This window comes from Emys orbicularis, chromosome 3 (genome assembly GCF_028017835.1).
Source record: "Emys orbicularis isolate rEmyOrb1 chromosome 3, rEmyOrb1.hap1, whole genome shotgun sequence".
NCBI lineage: Eukaryota > Metazoa > Chordata > Testudines > Emydidae > Emys > Emys orbicularis.
The window spans coordinates 1,700,746-1,719,878 of record NC_088685.1 but is presented as its reverse complement, the minus strand read 5'-3'; the positions used below and the strand labels follow the sequence as shown (position 1 = coordinate 1,719,878).

The 19,133-nt window shown below is 57.2% G+C and overlaps 1 protein-coding gene across 2 annotated transcripts in view; it reads right to left on the bottom strand.

Annotated features, from left to right (window-relative positions):
* AGBL5 (AGBL carboxypeptidase 5) overlaps window positions 1-19,133 on the bottom strand; it is a 45,816-nt gene that overhangs the window by 15,599 nt on the left and 11,084 nt on the right. For both annotated transcript variants that reach the window (XM_065400624.1, XM_065400625.1), the window contains 7 exons: window positions 16,463-16,640; window positions 13,079-13,257; window positions 11,243-11,771; window positions 10,593-10,762; window positions 8,613-8,748; window positions 6,777-6,943; window positions 5,536-5,744 (listed from right to left, as the gene is read on the bottom strand). In XM_065400624.1, coding sequence (XP_065256696.1) covers window positions 5,536-5,744; window positions 6,777-6,943; window positions 8,613-8,748; window positions 10,593-10,762; window positions 11,243-11,771; window positions 13,079-13,257; window positions 16,463-16,640 — 1,568 coding nt within the window. The remainder of the gene's footprint in view (window positions 1-5,535; window positions 5,745-6,776; window positions 6,944-8,612; window positions 8,749-10,592; window positions 10,763-11,242; window positions 11,772-13,078; window positions 13,258-16,462; window positions 16,641-19,133) is intronic.

Below are 19,133 nucleotides of genomic sequence, written 5' to 3'. Positions count from 1 at the left end.
GTGACCGCAGTCTGCCTGTGTCTTGGAGTTTCTCTCTCAGAAAAGATGTCAGGAGAGGCAGCTCTGGGCTGGGAACTAAGTGAACCTCACATGGAAACCAGAGTCAGAGGAGCTATCCTGCTCATAGTCCATGGGAGGCAGAAGGGCTGGTGTTAAGGCAGGTTGCTTGTCCTTTCTAGTGGGTACCTGGGAACAAGGTGGTGCCAGAGAATGATGCAGTGACTGACAACGTTCCGGTACCAAGAGTCTCTGTGTACCCGTTAGTAGGAAGGAGGTGGGTTCATCTGACACAAACAAGTCCCTGGAGAACCTGAAATGCATGTGGTACCAGTGAATCTGCACAGAACCCTGGCGAAGCTCTGCAGTGGGGAATGGTGGTACCAAGGATGATGCTGGCACTGACGGCACCAGTTGATCAGTTTGCAATGTCGACTTGGGTACTGTAGATAACGTGGAAACAGGATCCGCCTTCGGTACCAATTTCTTTGATGCAGAGTCCTTAGAATCCCTTGCACCACGATCATGCCTGGGCAATACCAAGTAATGCTGGGTACTGTGGGACTTAAAAGTACCTGAAATCTCTGTACCTGGAGAATTTGGAACCTCAGTGGTACCCTTTTTGGGATGTGAGGTCTCTGGAAACGCAGGTCTCTGTGGTGACACAGGCTTCTTGGCACCGAGTTCTCTGTGACGGGATCTGGAGCTCTTCTTCCTGGAAGTCCTGGTGCTAACCCCCTCAAAGGTCTGGTGGGTGAGTGGGCTGCAGAGGTCGACAGGCGCTGTCCTTGCTGCAAGACCACTGTATGGGGGTGGGAAGGGAGGAGATCAGGGCCCAGGTGTGAGGCAGGCAGAAGGCACTGCTCCATCATGAGAAGACTAAACTTAATCTTTCTGTTTTTTCTAATCCTACTCTTAAATCCTCAAAAAATCTCACACTTAGCTGGGACACAAGTGTGTCCTAAGCAGCAGATACAGAGAGTGAATCCCACCATCTGAGGCAACGTTTAAATCCAGGGCATTTAGCCATGAGGAGACAGACTCCTTCAAAGGCGGGAAAGGCCCCAATGGGGTGAGGGGGGACAAGAAGTCCCCCCCCCCATAAACGTTACTAAAAACTACTCTAACTAGCAAAAGTTAAAAGCACTAACTACAACCAGAAACAAGAAACGCTAAACGAGGAGCTGTTCCCGAAGGGAAAACTAGCTACAAAGTGGGCCCCTCAAGCTGCTGTCTCTCAGGCTGAGAAGGAGCTGAGGGTAGTTCCTCCGTCACTGCCCCATCCACCCTGAGTCCGAGGCCTGAGGATAGCGAGGGTGCAGGTGTGGACCAAAGGGCACTGCTGCCAAACATCTCTGGTCAAAGGCGCCTGGGGGCGCACCCGATGTGGAGCACCCCTAGGGACATTACTGGAAGAACAGTCGTTGCACAGTGTAAATACAGATACACGGGCAAAGCAGCCAAGGAAGGAGACTCGCATTGGAAACCAGGGGCTCTTGTGCCCAATCCCCCGTCCTTGGGCTTGGTATGCTGCCCAGTGAAGTTACCAGCCCTTCGGGGCAGGGACGGCACGTGCGCGTCCATGCAGCACCCAGCCGGCTCTGGGGTGGTGTATAAACCAACTCTTGCTGCCACAGATGCAGCTCAGTGAGCAGAATGAACCCATCGCTTCTGGGTTTGCCAAGCACTGGCGCCCACACGCAGGGCTGGCGCTGGGAAAGCCCTCTGAGCTCAGTGACTTGTTTTGTCATTTCTCATTGTGCTAGGTGCTCTGTAGAACACAGGATCCTGCGGCCAAGAGCCTCCAAACGGGGCGTGTGGAGAAAGGCCAGGGGTCCAGCCAGGATCAGGTCATTCCACTCGGTGGCCTCTGAGATGGCGCTGGCTTTGATTGTAAGCGCACACACGCCTGCTGCGGGGGGGGGGGGGGGTGGGCTCCTTGGAGCAGTTCCCCTTAGAAGGTGTTCCAGGCCAAGGGCGGCAGGTGATAGGCTGTGGGGACACCTGTGGGAGGAGACCAATAGGGCATCGCAGATGTGAAAGGAAGGAAGACCACAGCAGAGCAAGAGATGGTGGAGGCGTGGCGCAGCATGGCACTGCATGGCATAGGAGCTGGAAAGGTGCTAGGCAGAACCTGGGGCTGGACTCCTGGCCCCAAGTGCCTGGGCAGCAGCAAGGCAAGCGTCCATGTCCCAGGTGTCTCAATGCCGCCCTGCCAACGTCACGTCTAGCAGCAGGAGCAGCGCAGACCCTGCCTGTGGGGGGTGCTGCTCATGAGGGTGATGGGGCTTCTGGGACATACACCCCTCGCCCCCCAATTTCACACAGGCTGAGAGAGCAGGTGAGGGAGCGGCGGACACTCCTGACTGGTGCGGGATTCACTGGTGCCACCACCAACCCCACACACGCACAGGGGAGTGACCCCAGCACTCAAGCCGAGCTATGTGCCGATGAGGACCCTGGGCCTGCCCCAAGTCAGGGAGAAGGGGACACAGCCCTTGCCTGGGTTAGCTCGGCCTCACCTGGCTGTTACCAGAGCTGCCCTGTTGCCAGCATGCCCAGCGCTCCCAGGGCCAGGGAGGGGAGGGATTGCTGTGTGCTCACAGCACGGCACAGGCTCTTCCTACTAACCACTAGTCCAAGTCCCCAGAGCAAGTCCCTTCTTGGCTCTGGCAGCCTTGATAGGGGCAAGTCCCTCTGGCTCAGTGCCAGCGGGGCAGCAGAGGTGGGCACTGTTGTCGCCAGCCCTGGCTTGTCTAACACCGCACCCTGAGGCACCACAGCAGCCAGCACGCTGGACACCGCTCCCCAGTCTGTACCCGGGGCTAACCCTCCCTCTGTTAGCATCCATGGCCGGGAATCACTGGGAGGGGGGAATGCATGTTATCAAGTCGGAGTACTCTGCTCCTCTGCACTCGAGGACCGAGCCTCGGGCCAACTCCTGTGCTCCACTTGCTCCGGCCCCCTCCCCTGGCCGCCTCACTCAATGCAGACGGCTCTGAAAGCTCGGGAGGCAGGGAAAGCACGGCTCTGCCAGGCAAACACAAAAGCAGAACGTTACTCCCTGAGAGGCCAATACACGCAGGCGGAGAGCCGCAAGCCAGCACAGGACGCCCGGTTCCCGGGCTCAGAGCAGTATGCTCAGTGCAGCCAGCCTTCAGACAGGGTTTGCTGTCGGTTCTATGTAAAATGCTCTCCAGGGCACAGCAAGGGGAGCCTAGGGTCACAGAGCCCCAGGAGCATGACAGCATAGGGGAGGGGTGATTGTTACCGAGCCAGCAGGAGCATCCTCCTTTCCCAGTTTCTCCTGGAGTGTTTCCCTTCTCACCAGCCCACCACAAAACTGACCCTGCTTCCAGATGCCAGGAGGGGCTGGACACTACGGAAGTGTGAGGACTGTTGGTTTGCTTGAAAGGTGAGTAAGAAAGACAGGACCTACATCGTTCAGGCCCCAACCTGCAAAGGAGCCTGGTGCCCCACTCATCCCCACTGATGCAGGCTGGGACTTGTAGTACTTTCAGGCCCTCGTTCTAGAGCAAAGACTAGCAAGTCATGAGTCTCCTGGCCCCACTTACGTCCACAGCAAGCTCTGGGCAATCGCCCACTATTGCTCTAGCACTGTGGAGTGCTAGTGTGGGAAGGCCTCTGGTGTCCCCGCTCCTGGGGGAACTACACCTGCACCAAGCCCGGTCTGCACTCCCATTCCCAGCCCTGCAATCACTGGTAAAGTTGGGAGGGCTTCCCATGAACTGCCAGTGCAGCCACAGCCATAGCGAACCACTCAGGCAGCAATCCGGCCACCCCGCACTACTCCGAGGCCCAGGATGTGCACAAAGCATAAGCAGGGAACGGATTCTTGGGGTATTACCTAAGCTTCACTCCCCCAGAACCCCAGTCTCTCACTCATCTGGCCTCGGGGATGTCCCAGGACAGTTCCCAGCCCGCACAGGACCTGGTTTCACTCTAGCCATGCAGCCTCAGGCCAGCGGGTTACTTTGCCGACAGAGGCAGACAAAACAAGCAAAGCTGAAGAAACAGACATTACAACATGCCCATGGAGACACAAGCCTTTTATTTGTTCCCCATGGGGTTCCCATGGAGGCTGCCAAAGCTGGAAAGCAGATGCACAGGGCGAAGCTACATGTGAAACGAAGGCAGTGTGCAGGAAGCTAAGCCAGTCGGGAATTCAACAATCTCTTCCGGGAGAACAGCATCTGGTACCATGAGCCTTTACCCGAGCCGTGGAGTCCCATGGACAATGCCTGGCCCCTGAGAACACTGCAGCCCCAGCAGGACATGGCAAGCTTAGACACCCTGGGGCTTTGGGACATGCTTCAGGGCAGAGATTCCGATCCAAGCCCTGCACTTGGCTGCTAGCCACTGGGACCAGCCCAGAGCAGCAGGCCCACCTAGTGGAGCTGGCTGGGGAATTACAGCATACCGGCTGATCATGTCCTGAATGCCCTCGGCCAGCCAGCAGCTGCACCCCACACTGGGGTTTCCTCGTGGTCTCCAGTCCGTGGCCAGGCAAGCAGCCTGCCAGTGGCTCTAAACCCATCTGAAGTGTATGTAGCAGGGGAGACAAAGCCAGAGAAGTAAGTGCTGTGCACAGCTAGGGCTTTGGCTAGGAGGGGTAGCTTTCCATGTCAGGGCACCATAGCTGGACTGGGCACCATAGGACCAAGATGTGGTCCAGAGAGGTTCTAGGTGGCCAGAATCACCCAAGCCAGGCAGGTCTGTGGAAGGGCCTTGTTAGTTTTGGGGTCCGTAAACCAGTCTGAGCACCTGCGTGGGCTCACCCCTGGTTACATATCATGGCTCTGTCATCCACCCTACACCACTGGAAACACTGCAACGCCTAGTGCTTCTCAGCCCTTCGCCTGGGAACAAAGAAGGCACTTGTATTACGGCCCGAGCGCCCCTCGGGCATGGGAGTGCTTGGGAGAGCAGCAATGGCTGGGGAACGGAGCTGGAACTCCCCCTGCCAGCTTCTCTAGAAGCTGCTGACTTCCCATCCCAGCATCCAGTTAAAACGTGGCCTCTTTGCGTGGCTTAGGGTCCTGCTCTCGGATTTACCAGGCTGTGGGATTTGGACAATACAATAACTGCCACAGAAAGGCTCCATTTAGCTGAGTAGCTAGCCCACCACTGCAGCAGCCACCGATCCCTATGTCTTCAGGAGCAGCAGCTGACCAAGCTGTGTCCAGCCACCCGCTGCAGGGGCCAGAGGGCAGCCCACGCTCCCGGCTGGGAGCTGACTGAAGGTGGGGGAAGCTGCAGGGCTCAGTGTGCAATGCGGGGAGCATTGCAGCTGGACTCTGGAGTCTCAAGACTCCGTACTGCACTTGGCCACCCCAAGCGTTGCTCAAGACACAGGAGGCAGCACCTCACAAGCAGCTACTGCTCCACGGCAAACCACTTTTATTAAGTTCAAGCAAAGCACAGGCTGGCGCAGGGCTTTCCTTCAGGGGCGCCGCCTGACACAGCAGCTCCACAGGTACTGAATGAAAGCTAGGAGGGGCACCCTGCCCAGCTTACCTCTCACCGGTGCCAGGACCCTCGGGCTGCCTTTCTGAGGGCTCTGACTCCCGCCTGCGGGGCCACCAGCCCTGTTACAGCTGAAGGTGAAGCTGGGTGAGGCTTTGATCTGGGGCGAGTTCTGCTGGCTGCCGCTGCTCCCACTGGTGCCATGGTTGTAGCTCCTGGCCCGGGAGAGGGCATTCTCAGAGCTCCCGGCGGGCAGCCCGCTGGAAGGGACAGGGAAAATGGCAGTGAGAGTTTGGCTCCCAAGCACTCACCCACACCTCTCGGCTGCGCTAGCTTGGCGCAGGACACGCTCAATCTGCTCTCCCACGACTGGCAGCATGAGAAGGGCCAAGCTGAAACGCCATTCTCTCCTGGCATCCCGATTTCAGGCCTCTTCTCCAAACGGCCTGTGCGTACTTCTCGGCAAACACCAGCTCCCCTTCCAGAGGACTTTAAAAAAGAGGTTTTCGGGAGGGACAGCAAGCACTGGCCCCTCTGAAGCCCCGAGCTTACTGCAGTGCAGAGCTCAAAGTACCCATGCAATTGGCGCTGTGCACATCTGGGGGCTCCTGGCAGCTCCTCAGGGCAGTGGACTCATCTTCTTTCCTGTTTCTAAAACACTGTGCACATTCTAGTGCTCTGAGCTGGGCAGGGCACCCCGTGATCTCACAGATCTGCCAGTGGGCGGGTCGGGGCGGGTCGCTTGACTGGCAGGAAGCCGCTCTCTCTCTGGAGCAGTGTGCTACGTCCCAGCCCAGGGTTTGACGGGGTGGGCTCCGGAAGTGTAGTGCTGCTGGGATTGGGAAGGCAGCAAAGAAAGGTGCAGGGAATGAATGGTCTCACTCCCCCCGGAGCTTGGCTCAGATGCTGAGGGAAGGGCCCCACTCCTGACAAGGGCCCTGGGACCTTCAGGCCCTGGGAGTAAGCTGCTCGGCTCTGAAAGATGGGCCCTCCAGTAGCACAGCCCCTCTGCACACTGCTTAGAGTCATCCCACCTCTCTCCGCCATGTCAGCACTAACTCCGAGGGGTCCCCAGTCCTGAGCAGTCTCTAGCTTGCTGGCGGGGTCTGGCTGCAGGCAGAGGCTGCCCCATGGACACCACGCTGGAATTCGCACCAAGTCCCAGCCATGCGGCACTACTCCCTGCCTTTCACGGGCCCTGGGGAGATGTGCTGATGCACTCAGCAGAACCGCTAGCCCTATCCCAGGGTCCCCTCCCCGCTCTGCCTGGGGAGGTGCAGGCAGGGCCTTACTTGGAGCCTTTCTTGCGGGAGAATGCAGCCATGCCCTTCAGGTTGCGCACGTGCTTCAGCATCCAGGCTCGCAGGTTGTTGAGGCTGCTGTGCTCAGACATGATGAGCCGGGACCAGGGGTTACATTCTGCCATGTCCAGCGCCGCGATGGCCAGCGCCCGCCCAACCTGCGGAGGCAAGAGGCACTCAGTGGGGAAGAGCCCAGCCGGGCAACGGCACAACGCAGCAAATGGGAGAGTCATGGAGTCCCAATCCCCAGTCCCGGGGGCCCGCGTTCTGCGTGGGAAGCATGCAGACAGGGCAGACAACCCAGGGGGCTTCTGGCCCACAGTCACAGTACTGCTGATCTAGTCTCAGCCATCCCAAAGGGAGCCAAGAATGCGCCCAGCAGCAAGGACAGGCCGCTTCCCAACCCTTCCAGGTCAAGCACTCTGGCAGCTCCCTGGCATCCCCCACTCATTTACGGGGTTTGCACTGTCAGCACCGATCCCTTTTACAAATACTTTACAGCAAACGTCAGGAAATTGCAAAAATCTGACTCCAAATAAGGAACCAGCAAGGTGAAAGGTGCAGAAACACCGGCCCAGATGGGCCCCCAATGGCTGATTCCATAGGGCTGCTCCCAAGCCCGGGAGGAGTTTTACGGCTCACACACTTGCTGCTCAGTGCTCAGCACCGAGCCTGCCGGGTTCCCCGCTCGTCCGGCTCCGCGAGGAACCGCGAGTGACGGAGCCTGCCGGGTTCCCCGCTCGTCCGGCTCCGCGAGGAACCGCGAGTGACGGAGCCTGCCGGGTTCCCCGCTCGTCCGGCTCCGCGAGGAACCGCGAGTGACGGAGCCTGCCGGGTTCCCCGCTCGTCCGGCTCCGCGAGGAACCGCGAGTGACGGAGCCTGCCGGGTTCCCCGCTCGTCCGGCTCCGCGAGGAACCGCGAGTGACGGAGCCTGCCGGGTTCCCCGCTCGTCCGGCTCCGCGAGGAACCGCGAGTGACGGAGCCTGCCGGGTTCCCCGCTCGTCCGGCTCCGCGAGGAACCGCGAGTGACGGAGCCGGCCGGGTTCCCCGCTGGTCCGGCTCCGCGAGGAACCGCGAGTGACGGAGCCGGCCGGGTTCCCCGCTGGTCCGGCTCCGCGAGGAACCGCGAGTGACGGAGCCGGCCGGGTTCCCCGCTGGTCCGGCTCCGCAAGGAACCGCGAGTGACGGAGCCTCCCCGGTTCCCCGCTGGTCCGGCTCCGCGAGGAACCGCGAGTGACGGAGCCTCCCCGGTTCCCCGCTCGTCCGGCTCCGCGAGGAACCGCGAGTGACGGAGCCTGGCGGGTTCCCCGCTCGTCCGGCTCCGCGAGGAACCGCGAGTGACGGAGCCTGGCGGGTTCCCCGCTCGTCCGGCTCCGCGAGGAACCGCGAGTGACGGAGCCTGGCGGGTTCCCCGCTCGTCCGGCTCCGCGAGGAACCGCGAGTGACGGAGCCTGGCGGGTTCCCCGCTCGTCCGGCTCCGCGAGGAACCGCGAGTGACGGAGCCTGGCGGGTTCCCCGCTCGTCCGGCTCCGCGAGGAACCGCGAGTGACGGAGCCTGGCGGGTTCCCCGCTCGTCCGGCTCCGCGAGGAACCGCGAGTGACGGAGCCTGGCGGGTTCCCCGCTCGTCCGGCTCCGCGAGGAACCGCGAGTGACGGAGCCTGCCCGGTTCCCCGCTCGTCCAGCTCCACAAGGCATTGAGAGTGATCGCGCCTGCCGGTTTCCCTGCTCATATGGCTCCACGAGGCACTGCGTGCGATCAAGCCCGCCAGGTTCCCCCTCGTACGGCTCCGCGAGGCACCATGAGTGACCAAGCCAGTCGCGTTACCTGCTCAAACAGCTCCACGGTGTACTTGGTGGGGAAGGTTGGAGGGGGTGGAGGGCTCGCCCGCCCATTGTCGTGGCAGGCCATGGGGATGCTGTTCACTGAGCGCCCGGTGTTATAGTTGCACTCCAGTGTGTAGCTAGGAAACACAAGGGAAGCCCATGTCACTTCATCCACACCATGAGGACCAGCACTGTCCCCATTACTATTCCCAGGCTCCAGAGACATGCAACCAGAGCAAACGACATGACACCCCTCTCAGCATCTCCGAGGGGCACCTCTCACCGGCAGCCCTCACTGAAACAGGACCACTGTCCTGACAGCAGGACAGCCAGGATCACCATCCTCATTGCAGAGGTGAGCAGCCCTTTCCCAGCACGTCTTGCTACAAACCCCTTCCCTGAGCACAGCAATCCTTGGCGGGAGAGCCACCTCCCACTGCATCAGCACGGCCGGTGCTGGGGCCGTCTCTCTAAGGCAGGGACCAGACGCACAGCTGCAGTCCCTTGTTATTGGTTCTATTACACACGCTCCGAGACCCCCGCTGCGCTGGCTGCTGCACACACATAGCCCCACTGGACTAATTACACAAGACAGACCATCAAATTAGGCCTGAATAAAGACTGGGAGTGGATGGGTCATTACACAAACTAACTTCCCCCTGCGGTTACTCACACCTTCTTGTCAACTGTCTGAAATGGGCCACTCTCATTCCCACTACAAACGTGATTTTTCCTCCCTTCATATTCTACTGTTAATTGAATTGTCTCGTTAGACTGACCCCCAACTTGGTAAGGAAACTCCCATCTTTTCATGTGCTGTATATATATCCAGCTTACTGTATTTTCCACTCCATGCAGCTGATGAAATGGGTTCTAGCCCACGAAAGCTTATGCCTAAATAAATGTGTTAGTCTCTGAGGTGCCACAAGGACTCCTCGTTGTTTTTGCTGATACAGACTAACACGGCTCCGCTCTGAAACCTACACAAGACAGAGACGCTCAGGGAGGCAATGGGACCTGCCCAAGGTCACAGCTGGGCAGTGACAGAGCAGATGTCCTATGTCCTGTCCACACGGCTTCCTGGTGCCGACCAGCTGCTCTACTTCCTCCTGCAGCCAGGCAGCCTCCTCTAAAGAATGGAGGTGGTTCCAGGTGGGAGGAGCCAAGCCGAGACCAGGACTGGTTTCCAAGCATCCCAGCTCTGCTGAGCACTCCCCGCAGGAAGCGGGGCGCAGGGAGCCAGGAGAGGGAACTCACTGCACGCCCCATCACTGCACTCTAGTTGTAGCAGGAAAAGCCAGAGCCTTTTTTCGGGGCTCCCGAGCCCTCCCCTGAAAGCAGCAGGGCTAGCGGCACCTGCATGCAAACAGCTCCGAACGCCCAGGGCCTGCAGAGCCAAACTAAACAGACAGGCAAACTTCAATGCCAGCAACCCCCAGCGAGAGGGGAGGCTCAGCCAGCCCCCCGTGTAGGGGCAGGGTACCCACAGCAGCACCCGCTCCCACCTGGACTCACAGCAGGGGTGACTGAGCTCATCACAGCAAGTAGCCAGATCTCAGCTATGGCCACTGAAGCCATATGGTGGAACCCTAGTGCTGGGATTCCAGGTCCTGGCTGGTTCCTACTAACACTGAGCCTCTGTGCTGGGCCCCACTGCTGGCCAGCCCACATGGAGCCGCTGCAGGGCCAGGCACAGGCAGGCAAGAGGGGTGGGCATGGCAGGGCACCAATCCTTGCTCTTGCCTATGCCGGGCATCAAACGGAGCTTACGCCTTTCTGGCAGAGCCTGTGCAGACCCCAGGCTGGCCCCATATGCTGGCCACGGAGCCACGGAGCATTTCCTCTACAGCCACAGCACTGGTTCAGCCCAGTGTCCCGCTGCGTGGTGATGTGGGGGAGCCGCTGCACTAAACCAGGTGGTGCTGACACTATGCGAGCAGCCTGAAGGGCTGGGGAGAGCTCCCGCGAGGGGCCCGCACACCTGTGAATGATGCCCGAGGCCTTGTAGATAGCCACTCGTCCACTGCCCTCCTTCGACTGCCCGTCCCGCTTGTCTCTGGCGTACATGTTCTTCTCCGAGAAGTTGCAGCCCATGAAGTCAAAGTGAGCTGAGTTCAAGGAGATGAGTTTCGGGAACAGCATATTTTCCACCTACGGGTTGAGAGAGGCAGACAGAGGTCGGGCAGTGCCCACATGGAGCGGGCACACGGCTGGCTCCCGAGGCAAGCCAAGCACTGCTAAGAGACACAGCTGACTGGAGCACCACGAACTCCAGCGTCACTGCAGCTCAGTACCAGGCTCTCAGGCCCGGAGTTGTACTGCACATTTCTCCTCCCCGTCAGCCAGCCCAGCCCCCCACTCCAGCCAGATGCACCTCTCCTGCTTCCCCCCAGCCTGCGCACGCCCCCCGAATCTGAACCTGCTGCAGCCCCCGAATCCCCACGCATCTATGCCAGCCTTGTGCCAACCCCCATCCTGAATTCTCCCCCTCCGGCCTCACCCCATGCTGAACTCAATTTATGTCTGGGTTTAAAAAGCAGGACTCCCCCTTTTCCCAGCCCTGGGGGAGGCAGCAGGCGCCAGGGTGACAGAATCCCCCCACTGCTGAGCGGCCACCGCCCCTGCCCTCACCTGGGCGTTCTCCTCGCTGAAGCTGTTGCCATACATGAAGCAGCCGCGCTTGGAGGCGTGCCCGTGCAGATCCACGTAGTACGCCAGCCCGCTCTCCTGGGGCAGGACGGCTTCCAGGGGGGTCTCGGCTTTCCTCTCACAGTGCTCCCCGGTGGGCTCCGAAGGCAGGATCCACACAGCTTGGTCCTTGTTCCCCAGCTCGGCAGCGGGTGCTTCCAGCGGCTGGGGGTCCTGAGAAAGCGGGAGATAGGTGCTGGGCTGGTTGCGGAGGTTGTTGGCTTTCTCCAGCTCCGACAGAGGCGCCTCCGGGGCCAGGGTGCAGTTGCAGATGGAATGGTTGGAAGCTTTGGTGCTTAGCGAGGTGGAGGTGAGCGGGGAGGTGTGTGCCCTCCAGTCGGGAGCGCCGGATGGGCCACGGCTGTGGGTGTGATGGTAAAGGAGCACGGCTTTGGCTCCGAACACAGCAGGGTGCAGCTCTGCGTCAGGGCTCAGGTACTGGCGGTTCAGGTTCACCCCCCGGGCATCGGTTCTGCAGAAGGGAAAGGGGAGACATGACACCTACCTGTCCCCAGCTGGATGCTCTCTGCCGGGCACTGCAGGCCTCAGGGCATGCTGCCGAAGCAGGGGCTGGGCCCAGAGTCCTTCCCATGGATCTCCTCCCCCACCCTGCGGTGGGCCAGCAAATGCTACCCTCCACCCCCAGGGCTGAACAGAGCACGCAGCAAGCTGCTGGAGGCTCCACAGAGGCTGAAGGAGCCATCATCAGACCTTCACAAGGCACAGAGGCAACTCAAAGGGGGCAGCACTGCCTCTTCAGGGAGATCGAGGGAGTTACTGAAGGAGAAGGCCTTCTGGCCCTCCCAGAGGCTCCCCTTCTCCCCCCGCAGCACTCACTCCTTCAGCTTAAGTCACTGCAAGGAGAAGCTCGTATCTCCAGGGGTTCAGACCATGCTGCGGGGCCTAAAGCTCAGCTACAGACACCCTGCCCTATTCGCCCATCCCCACTCACCTGTACCAGCTCGAGGGGGCCCCTGGCCAAGAGACAACCCACTGCTACCAGACTCTGGAGCGTCTCCCCTTCATGAATGGCTGGTTGTGCTCACAGACAGTGGTGCTGCAGCTCCTTCAGTGGCCAGCAGGAGCTGCTGTTGTGACACACCACAGCTCAGAGCCCGGCTACCAACTAAGTCACAGCTCGAAGGGAGCGGCCAGGTGTGCGTCAGACACAGCCCTGCTCTCTCGCAAGGCCAACGAGGCGGCGAGCTGCAGCCCTCCCACCAACAAGCTCTGCGCAGGCTGCACCTTGGGGTCAATCAGCAGTGTCTGCTGCCAACTGGAGCCCTGCTCACAAGCACCGTGTTTGCTCCTGACACCGCGCGCGGCAGGCGCTGGGGAGGTCAGCCACTCAGGCAGGAAAACCTGGAGCTCTGCTCCGGGCCGGTGACTCTTGCCCCTTCGCTCTAAGCTCTGCACATGGTTTGGCAAGTGACTGAGGCTACCAAACACCTGGGTGGGATCATAGACTTTAAACGTGTTTGTGTCCCTCTGGAGATATGTAGCAGGCTCCAAACTAGAGCTGGCCCTGACCCGAGCGTCATGGGCTCTAAACTCTGCCAAACTCAGCTCCTGCCTCACTGGGAGGTTCTGATGCAAACAGAACCTGTCAACAGCTCAACCCAGGCTGGTTCCCAGCTGCCCCGGAGCTGGCGTCTAGCTCTGTTCATTACCGCCAGCCCCCCAGCGCTCCTGCCAGCACGCGAGCCTAGCCTCTGCCTCCAGGGAGAAACCCAGCCCAGCAGGGGCGGGGGCAGCATCCGCAGTCAGCACAGCTCTCACCGGTAATGGCCTCGCACCACGCCATCCGGGTTCAGCATGGGGATGAGCTTGAAGACAAACATGCGCCTCAGCATCTGGGCTCGGGGATCATCCTCCCGCAGGATGAACTCCAGGAAGCCATTGAAGACGAAGCTGGAGGGCGTTTCCCCTGGGTGAACTCTGCTGCTCAGGAAGAAGACCTAGGGGAGAGACACTCAGAGCTACCGACTGTTCCCTTCCCAACCTTGCACGACACACCCAGCCGCTCTGGAGCTCCAGCCACTGTCAGCCCAGGGACTGCACATTTCCCAGGGCTCCACCCCACATCCCACCCCAAGAACCTGGCCCACCGGTGCCGGGTGCGAGCCCAAGCTCACCGCATCTGAACACTCCAAGCAGGTTCCGTTTCAATGGGCGGCAGCAGTCAGAAAAGCTAACAGAATGTCAGGAACTGCTAGGAAAGGGATAGAAAATATCATCCTGCCACTATCTAAATCCAAAACCTCCTCGTCCACCACCTCAGTCTGGGACAGTTCCTCAGATTTGTCACCTAAAAAGCAAATGGCTCAGGTGGGGCAATCTCCCTCTGCAGTGAAGGCCAATGCAAAGAATTCGTTTAGCTTCTCTGCAACAGCCTTGTCTTCCTTGAGTGCTCCTGGGTTACCTAGGGAGCTGGTGGAATCTCCTTCCTTAGAGGTTTTTAAGGCCCGGCTTGACAAAGCCCTGGCTGGGATGATTTAGTTGGTGTTGGTCCTGCTTTGAGCAGGGGGTTGGACTAGATACCTCATGAGGTCTCTTCCACCCTAATCTGCTATGATTCTATGATCGTCCACTGGCCCCACTGACTGGCTGGTTTTGCTCTTAGTTTTTGTGTCTTTTGCTAGTTGCTCTTCAGATTCTTTTTTGGCCTGCCTGATTATTCTTTTACACTTGACTCGTCAGAGTTTATGCTCCTTTCTATTTTCTCAGTAGGATCTGACTTCCAATTCTTAAAGGATGCCTTTTTGTCTGTAACCGCCTCTCCTACTCTGTTGTTTAGACATAGTGCTATTTTAACATATAAGACCATAAGAACAGTCATGTTGGGTCAGACCAAAGGTCCATCTAGCCCAGTGGCTCTCAAACTTTTTTTTACTGGTGACCCCCCCTTATAAATTAAAAACACTTTTTATATATTTAACACCATTATAAATGCTGGAAGCAAAGCAGGGTTTGGAGTGGAGATTGACAGCTCACGACCCCCCAGGTAATAACCTCACGACCCCCTGAGGGGGCCCGACTCCCAGTTTGAGAACCCCTGATCTAGCCCAACAGCACCCAGTGCCAGGTGCCCCAGAGGGAATGAACAGAACAGGGAATCATCAAGTGATCCAGCCCCTGTCACCCGTTCCCAGCTCCTGGCAAACAGAGGCTAGGGACACCATCCCTGCCCAGCCTGGCTAATAGCCATTGATGGACCTATCCTCCATGAACTTATCTAGTTCTTTTTTGAACCCTGTTATAGTCTTGGCCTTCGCAACATCCTCTGGCAAAGAGTTCCACAGACTGACTGCATGTTGTGTGAAAAAATACTTTTTTGTTTTAAACCTGCTGCCTATTAATTTCATTTGGTGACCCCTAGTTCTTGTGTTACTTTCTCCACACCAGGCATGATTTTACAGACCTCTATTATATCCCCCCTTACTCATCTCTTTTCCAAGCTGAAAAGTCCCAGTCCTATTACTCTCTCCTCATATGGAAGCTGTTCCATACCCCTAATAATTTTTGTTGCCCTTTTCTGTACCTTTTCCAATTCCTATATATCTTTTTTTTCAGATGGGGTGACCATATCTGCACGCAGTATTCAAGCTGTGGGTGTACCATGGATTTATATAGAGGCAATATGATATTTTCTGTCTCATTATCTATTCCTTTCCTAATGATTCTCAACATGCTGTTCACTTTTTTGACTGCTGCTGCACATTGAGTGGATGTTTTCAGAGAACTATCCACAGTGACTCCACGATCTCTTTCTTGAGTGGTAACAGCTAATTTAGACCCCATTATTTTATATGTAGAGTTGGGATTCTGTTTTCCAATGTGAGTTTCTTTGCATTTATCAACACTGAATTTCATCTGCCATTTTGTTGCCCAGTCACCCAGTTTTGTGAGATCCTTTTGTAGCTCTTCGCAGTCTGCTGGGACTTAACCATCTTGAGTTTTGTATCATCTGCAAATTTTGCCACCTCACTGTTTTTTGGTCCTCTGTTTTTTTTATTTGGGGGCTCAAATTAACTGTGTACTTTCTTATGGCGTTTTTAAAGCATTTCCATGCAGCTTGCAGGCATTTCACTCTTGTGACTATTCCTTTTAATTTCTGTTTAACTAATGTTCTCCTTTCTGTGTAGTTCCTCTTTTCGAAGTTAAAAGTGACTGTGATGGGTTTCTTGGTATTACCCCGCCAAAAGATATTAAATTTAATACCATTATGGTCACTATTACCGAGCGATTCAGCTCTATTCACCTCTTGGACCAGACCCTGTCAGCCACTTAGGACTAAATCAAGAATTTCCTCTTCCCTTGTGGGTTCCCAGACTAGCTGCACCATGAAAGCAGCTATTAATGGTGTCTAGAAATGTTATCTCTGCATCCCATCCTGAGGTGAATCAGTATGGGGATAGCTGAAATCCCCAATTATTACTGAGTTTTCTAATTTTATAGCCTCTCTAGTCTCCCTGAGCCTTTCACAATCACTATCACCATCCTGGTCAGGTGGTCGGTAATACATCCCTACTGCTATATTCTTGTTATTCAAGCTTGGAATTTCTATCCATGGAGATTCTATGGTTCAGTTTGTTTAATTTAAAATTTTCACTATATGTGACTATGCTTTCTTTCCCATATAGTGCCACTCCCCAACCAGCGCAACCAATTGTCATTCCTGTATATTTTGTACCCTGGTATTACTGTGTCCCATTGATTAGCGTTCCACCACATTTCTGAGATGCCTATCAGCATCGAATATCCGGCACTCGAGGTCACCCATCTTAGTATTTAGACTTCTAGCATTTGTATACCAGCACTTACATTTGTCACTATTTAGTTGTCTGCATTCATTTGATGTCATTGAATGGGGCTCTCTTTCATTTGATGGTTTCTCTTCAGATCCTACCTGTACTTTATTAACTTCTATCTTCTCCTCTTTACTGGGATATAGGTTATCCCCGTTAATACATCTTCCTCTAAGGGATGTTTCCCACCATGAGGACAAGGCTGTTCCCTGCATCCTCCGTGCTTGGACTCAAGGAACTGCCAGGGGGCAGACATGCCAGCAAGCAGGACAGCCAGTCTGCTGGCAGGATGTCGGTCCCAGGGCTCCCAGGCAGTCCAGTCCCCATCCCCACCCAGAGGCAGCCAGCGACTCACCCTCTTCCCTGCAAAGCAATGCGGACGAGGAGTGGCTTCGTCAGGGAATACGTTGTCCAGCCTGGGCTCGCGCTCCTCCCTCATGCCGTGGCACGAGGTGACGGTGAGCAAGTCCACCCGCAGATTGTCCAGGGAGTGGCACAGCAGCTCTCGATGGTAATAGATGGAGTCGAGGGTGCTGCGGGGGGGAGATGCAGAAAGGCCCTGAAGAGCAGTTGTGACAGTCGAGGAAGGAAGGGCAGCTCCCCCCACATACCAGCTGAGCACTCCTGGAAAAGGGAATCCCAGGCCTCAGCACTAGGGAGGGGTACCCACCTTCCCAGCCAGGGGACAGGCCCCATCAAGGAGGACTAGCAGAGTCCCACCTGAGTTTGGAAGGTGGCCACCAATCCAAGCAGCAGGTGTCCTGCCAATAGCCTTCCCAGGCTCCATTCTGCATTCCCTTTGGGAGGAAGTTACCTTCTCCTGGCTTCCCTCAGTGCCTGCTCTGCTCCCATCCCCCAGAACAGTTCTGGGGCCCCTGGGTGAGGCCTCCAGCCCGGCTTGGCTATCCAGTCTAAGTGCAGGAAGCCCTAAGCCACCCTGCTCTCGTCTAGTTCTGAGTCTTGCCTGGAATCTGGAGCCCAGCCCTATGTACCACTTCTTTATTATTTCCACTGCAGCAGCGCCCACAGGCCACTCAGGACCACCGTGGGTGATGCACAAACATGTACGGAGACACTGCCCTCGCCTCACGGCAGAGCAGACACCCCAGCTGGTGTAACTCGCAGGTGGAGGGAGTGGGTGAGGGAGGCAGGTGCTCAGGGTGATGGGGCCATGGGCACGTTTTGCAGGTTTGAGAGTGGTCGGTTGTGTCAACAGGAGGCACTGGACTCACTGGTCCCTGCCAGCTCCCTACCAGTTCAGCCTACAGATCGCCACAGGTGCAGTTTTTTAGGTTTTTAAGGTCAGGCTTGACAAAGCCCTGGCTGGGATGATTTAGTTGGGAATTGGTCCTGCTTTGAGGAGGGGGTTGGACTAGATACCTCCTGAGGTCCCTTCCAACCCTGAGATTCTAAGATTCTATGATCTTGGGGAGGGTGTTAAGGAAGGACCCGGTTGCTTCTTTACAGATCAGTTCAAGGAGGGCATTGCCTGTGGGAGGGGCAGCTGGATGGGTAATAAAGGCTGGTGCTGCTTGCAGGAGGAGGGGTGCCCTAGTGAGACAAGAGCAGGCCAAGGAAGGAGCAGAGTTGTGCAAGGAGCGACAAGCAGCTTGCACGGGGTACAGAGGACGCAGTGCAGGGATCCCGAGGGGCTGACACGGCCAGAGTGATGGCCAGGAAAATGAGCTCTCAGCAACAGCATTCTGGACAGACCCAAGAGGCACCCAGGAGGCCAGAGAAGAAGAGGCAGCAATAACCAAACAGGGCAGACGAGGAATGGCCTATGGGGACGAAGTGGACATTTTTGAAATATTTGTATGAAGCCGGTGTGTGCCTCAGTTTCCCCTATAAGTAGCAGTGTTACCCAGTGAGGGGAAAGGGACTGTTTGCTCTCAGGGAGGCTGGGAGACGTAAGTGTGAATGGCGCCCAGTGGTCTGAGCTGGGATGGGACACTGGTAAAGGACTGGCTGAGGTAGACCCCTATCCACGGAGAATCCGAGAAGACAACGGCAGATCCAGTCCCCAGGACATTTACCTCTGGCAACCCTGGCTCCAGAGGCAGACGGATTTCCCCATCTCTCAGCAGGGAGGCTGAGCCATGTTCCCAGCTCGAGAACAATGAACTGGGGAGGTGTGAGGATAAGAGGTGGGGGCTGGAGACAGAGCTTGAACCACGGGGGTCACTGCAGCTGGGCTGGGCGCTGGCTGACCAGGCTGGGCTGGGCCGTGTGCCAGGTGACCAATAAACCCGCCTGGTTTCACAGCGCTGGGTGAGTGTCCCTGCAGACGCTGGGCGAGGGGCACTGATCCCTGAGGAGAGGACACGGCTCCCCCAGGGTCTGGCTCAGTGGAACTTCCTAAACCAGGCTCACAACGTGAAGCAGGGGGTCTGCAGGCTCAGAGGCCCAGTTTCGGGGGGGGAGGGGGAAGCCTTGTGGCTCACCCTGGAGGAAAAGTGGGACCCCTAGGGGGTCTGGCATACTGTAGGGGTTCCTCCCAGAGACCATTCCAAAGCTGGGGTGCGGCACAGAGCCCGTGGCTCCCTGACACCTGTATGAGGCAATAGGGAAGGTGGTGAAAGGCTGCACCTCGGACCGCTGTACAGAAAGCAACAAGCAGCCCTGGCCTGGACGTGCAGGTCCAGAGCCAGAGGAATCCCAGGTGATGCCCACATGACAGAGGGTGGTGGTGAGTAGGAGCAAGGAGGTGATTGTCCCTCCTTCTATGGCACTGGGGAGACCGACACTGGAACATGGCGTCCAGCTCTGGAGTCCACATTTTAAAAAATGTTGATAAAAGAGAGTGCAGAAAAGAGCCACCAAAATGATTCAAGAGCCAGAGGAAATGCCGTAGAGTGAGAGACCGGACGAGCTCCAGCTGCTAACGTGATCAAAACGACGACAGAGGGGCCTTGAGTACAGCGTGTAAGTACCTGCCTGGGGAGAAAATACTATGTACCAAAGGGCTCTTGAATTTAGCAGGAAAAGGCATAAACACAAGCCACCAGCTGAAAGACAAATTCAAA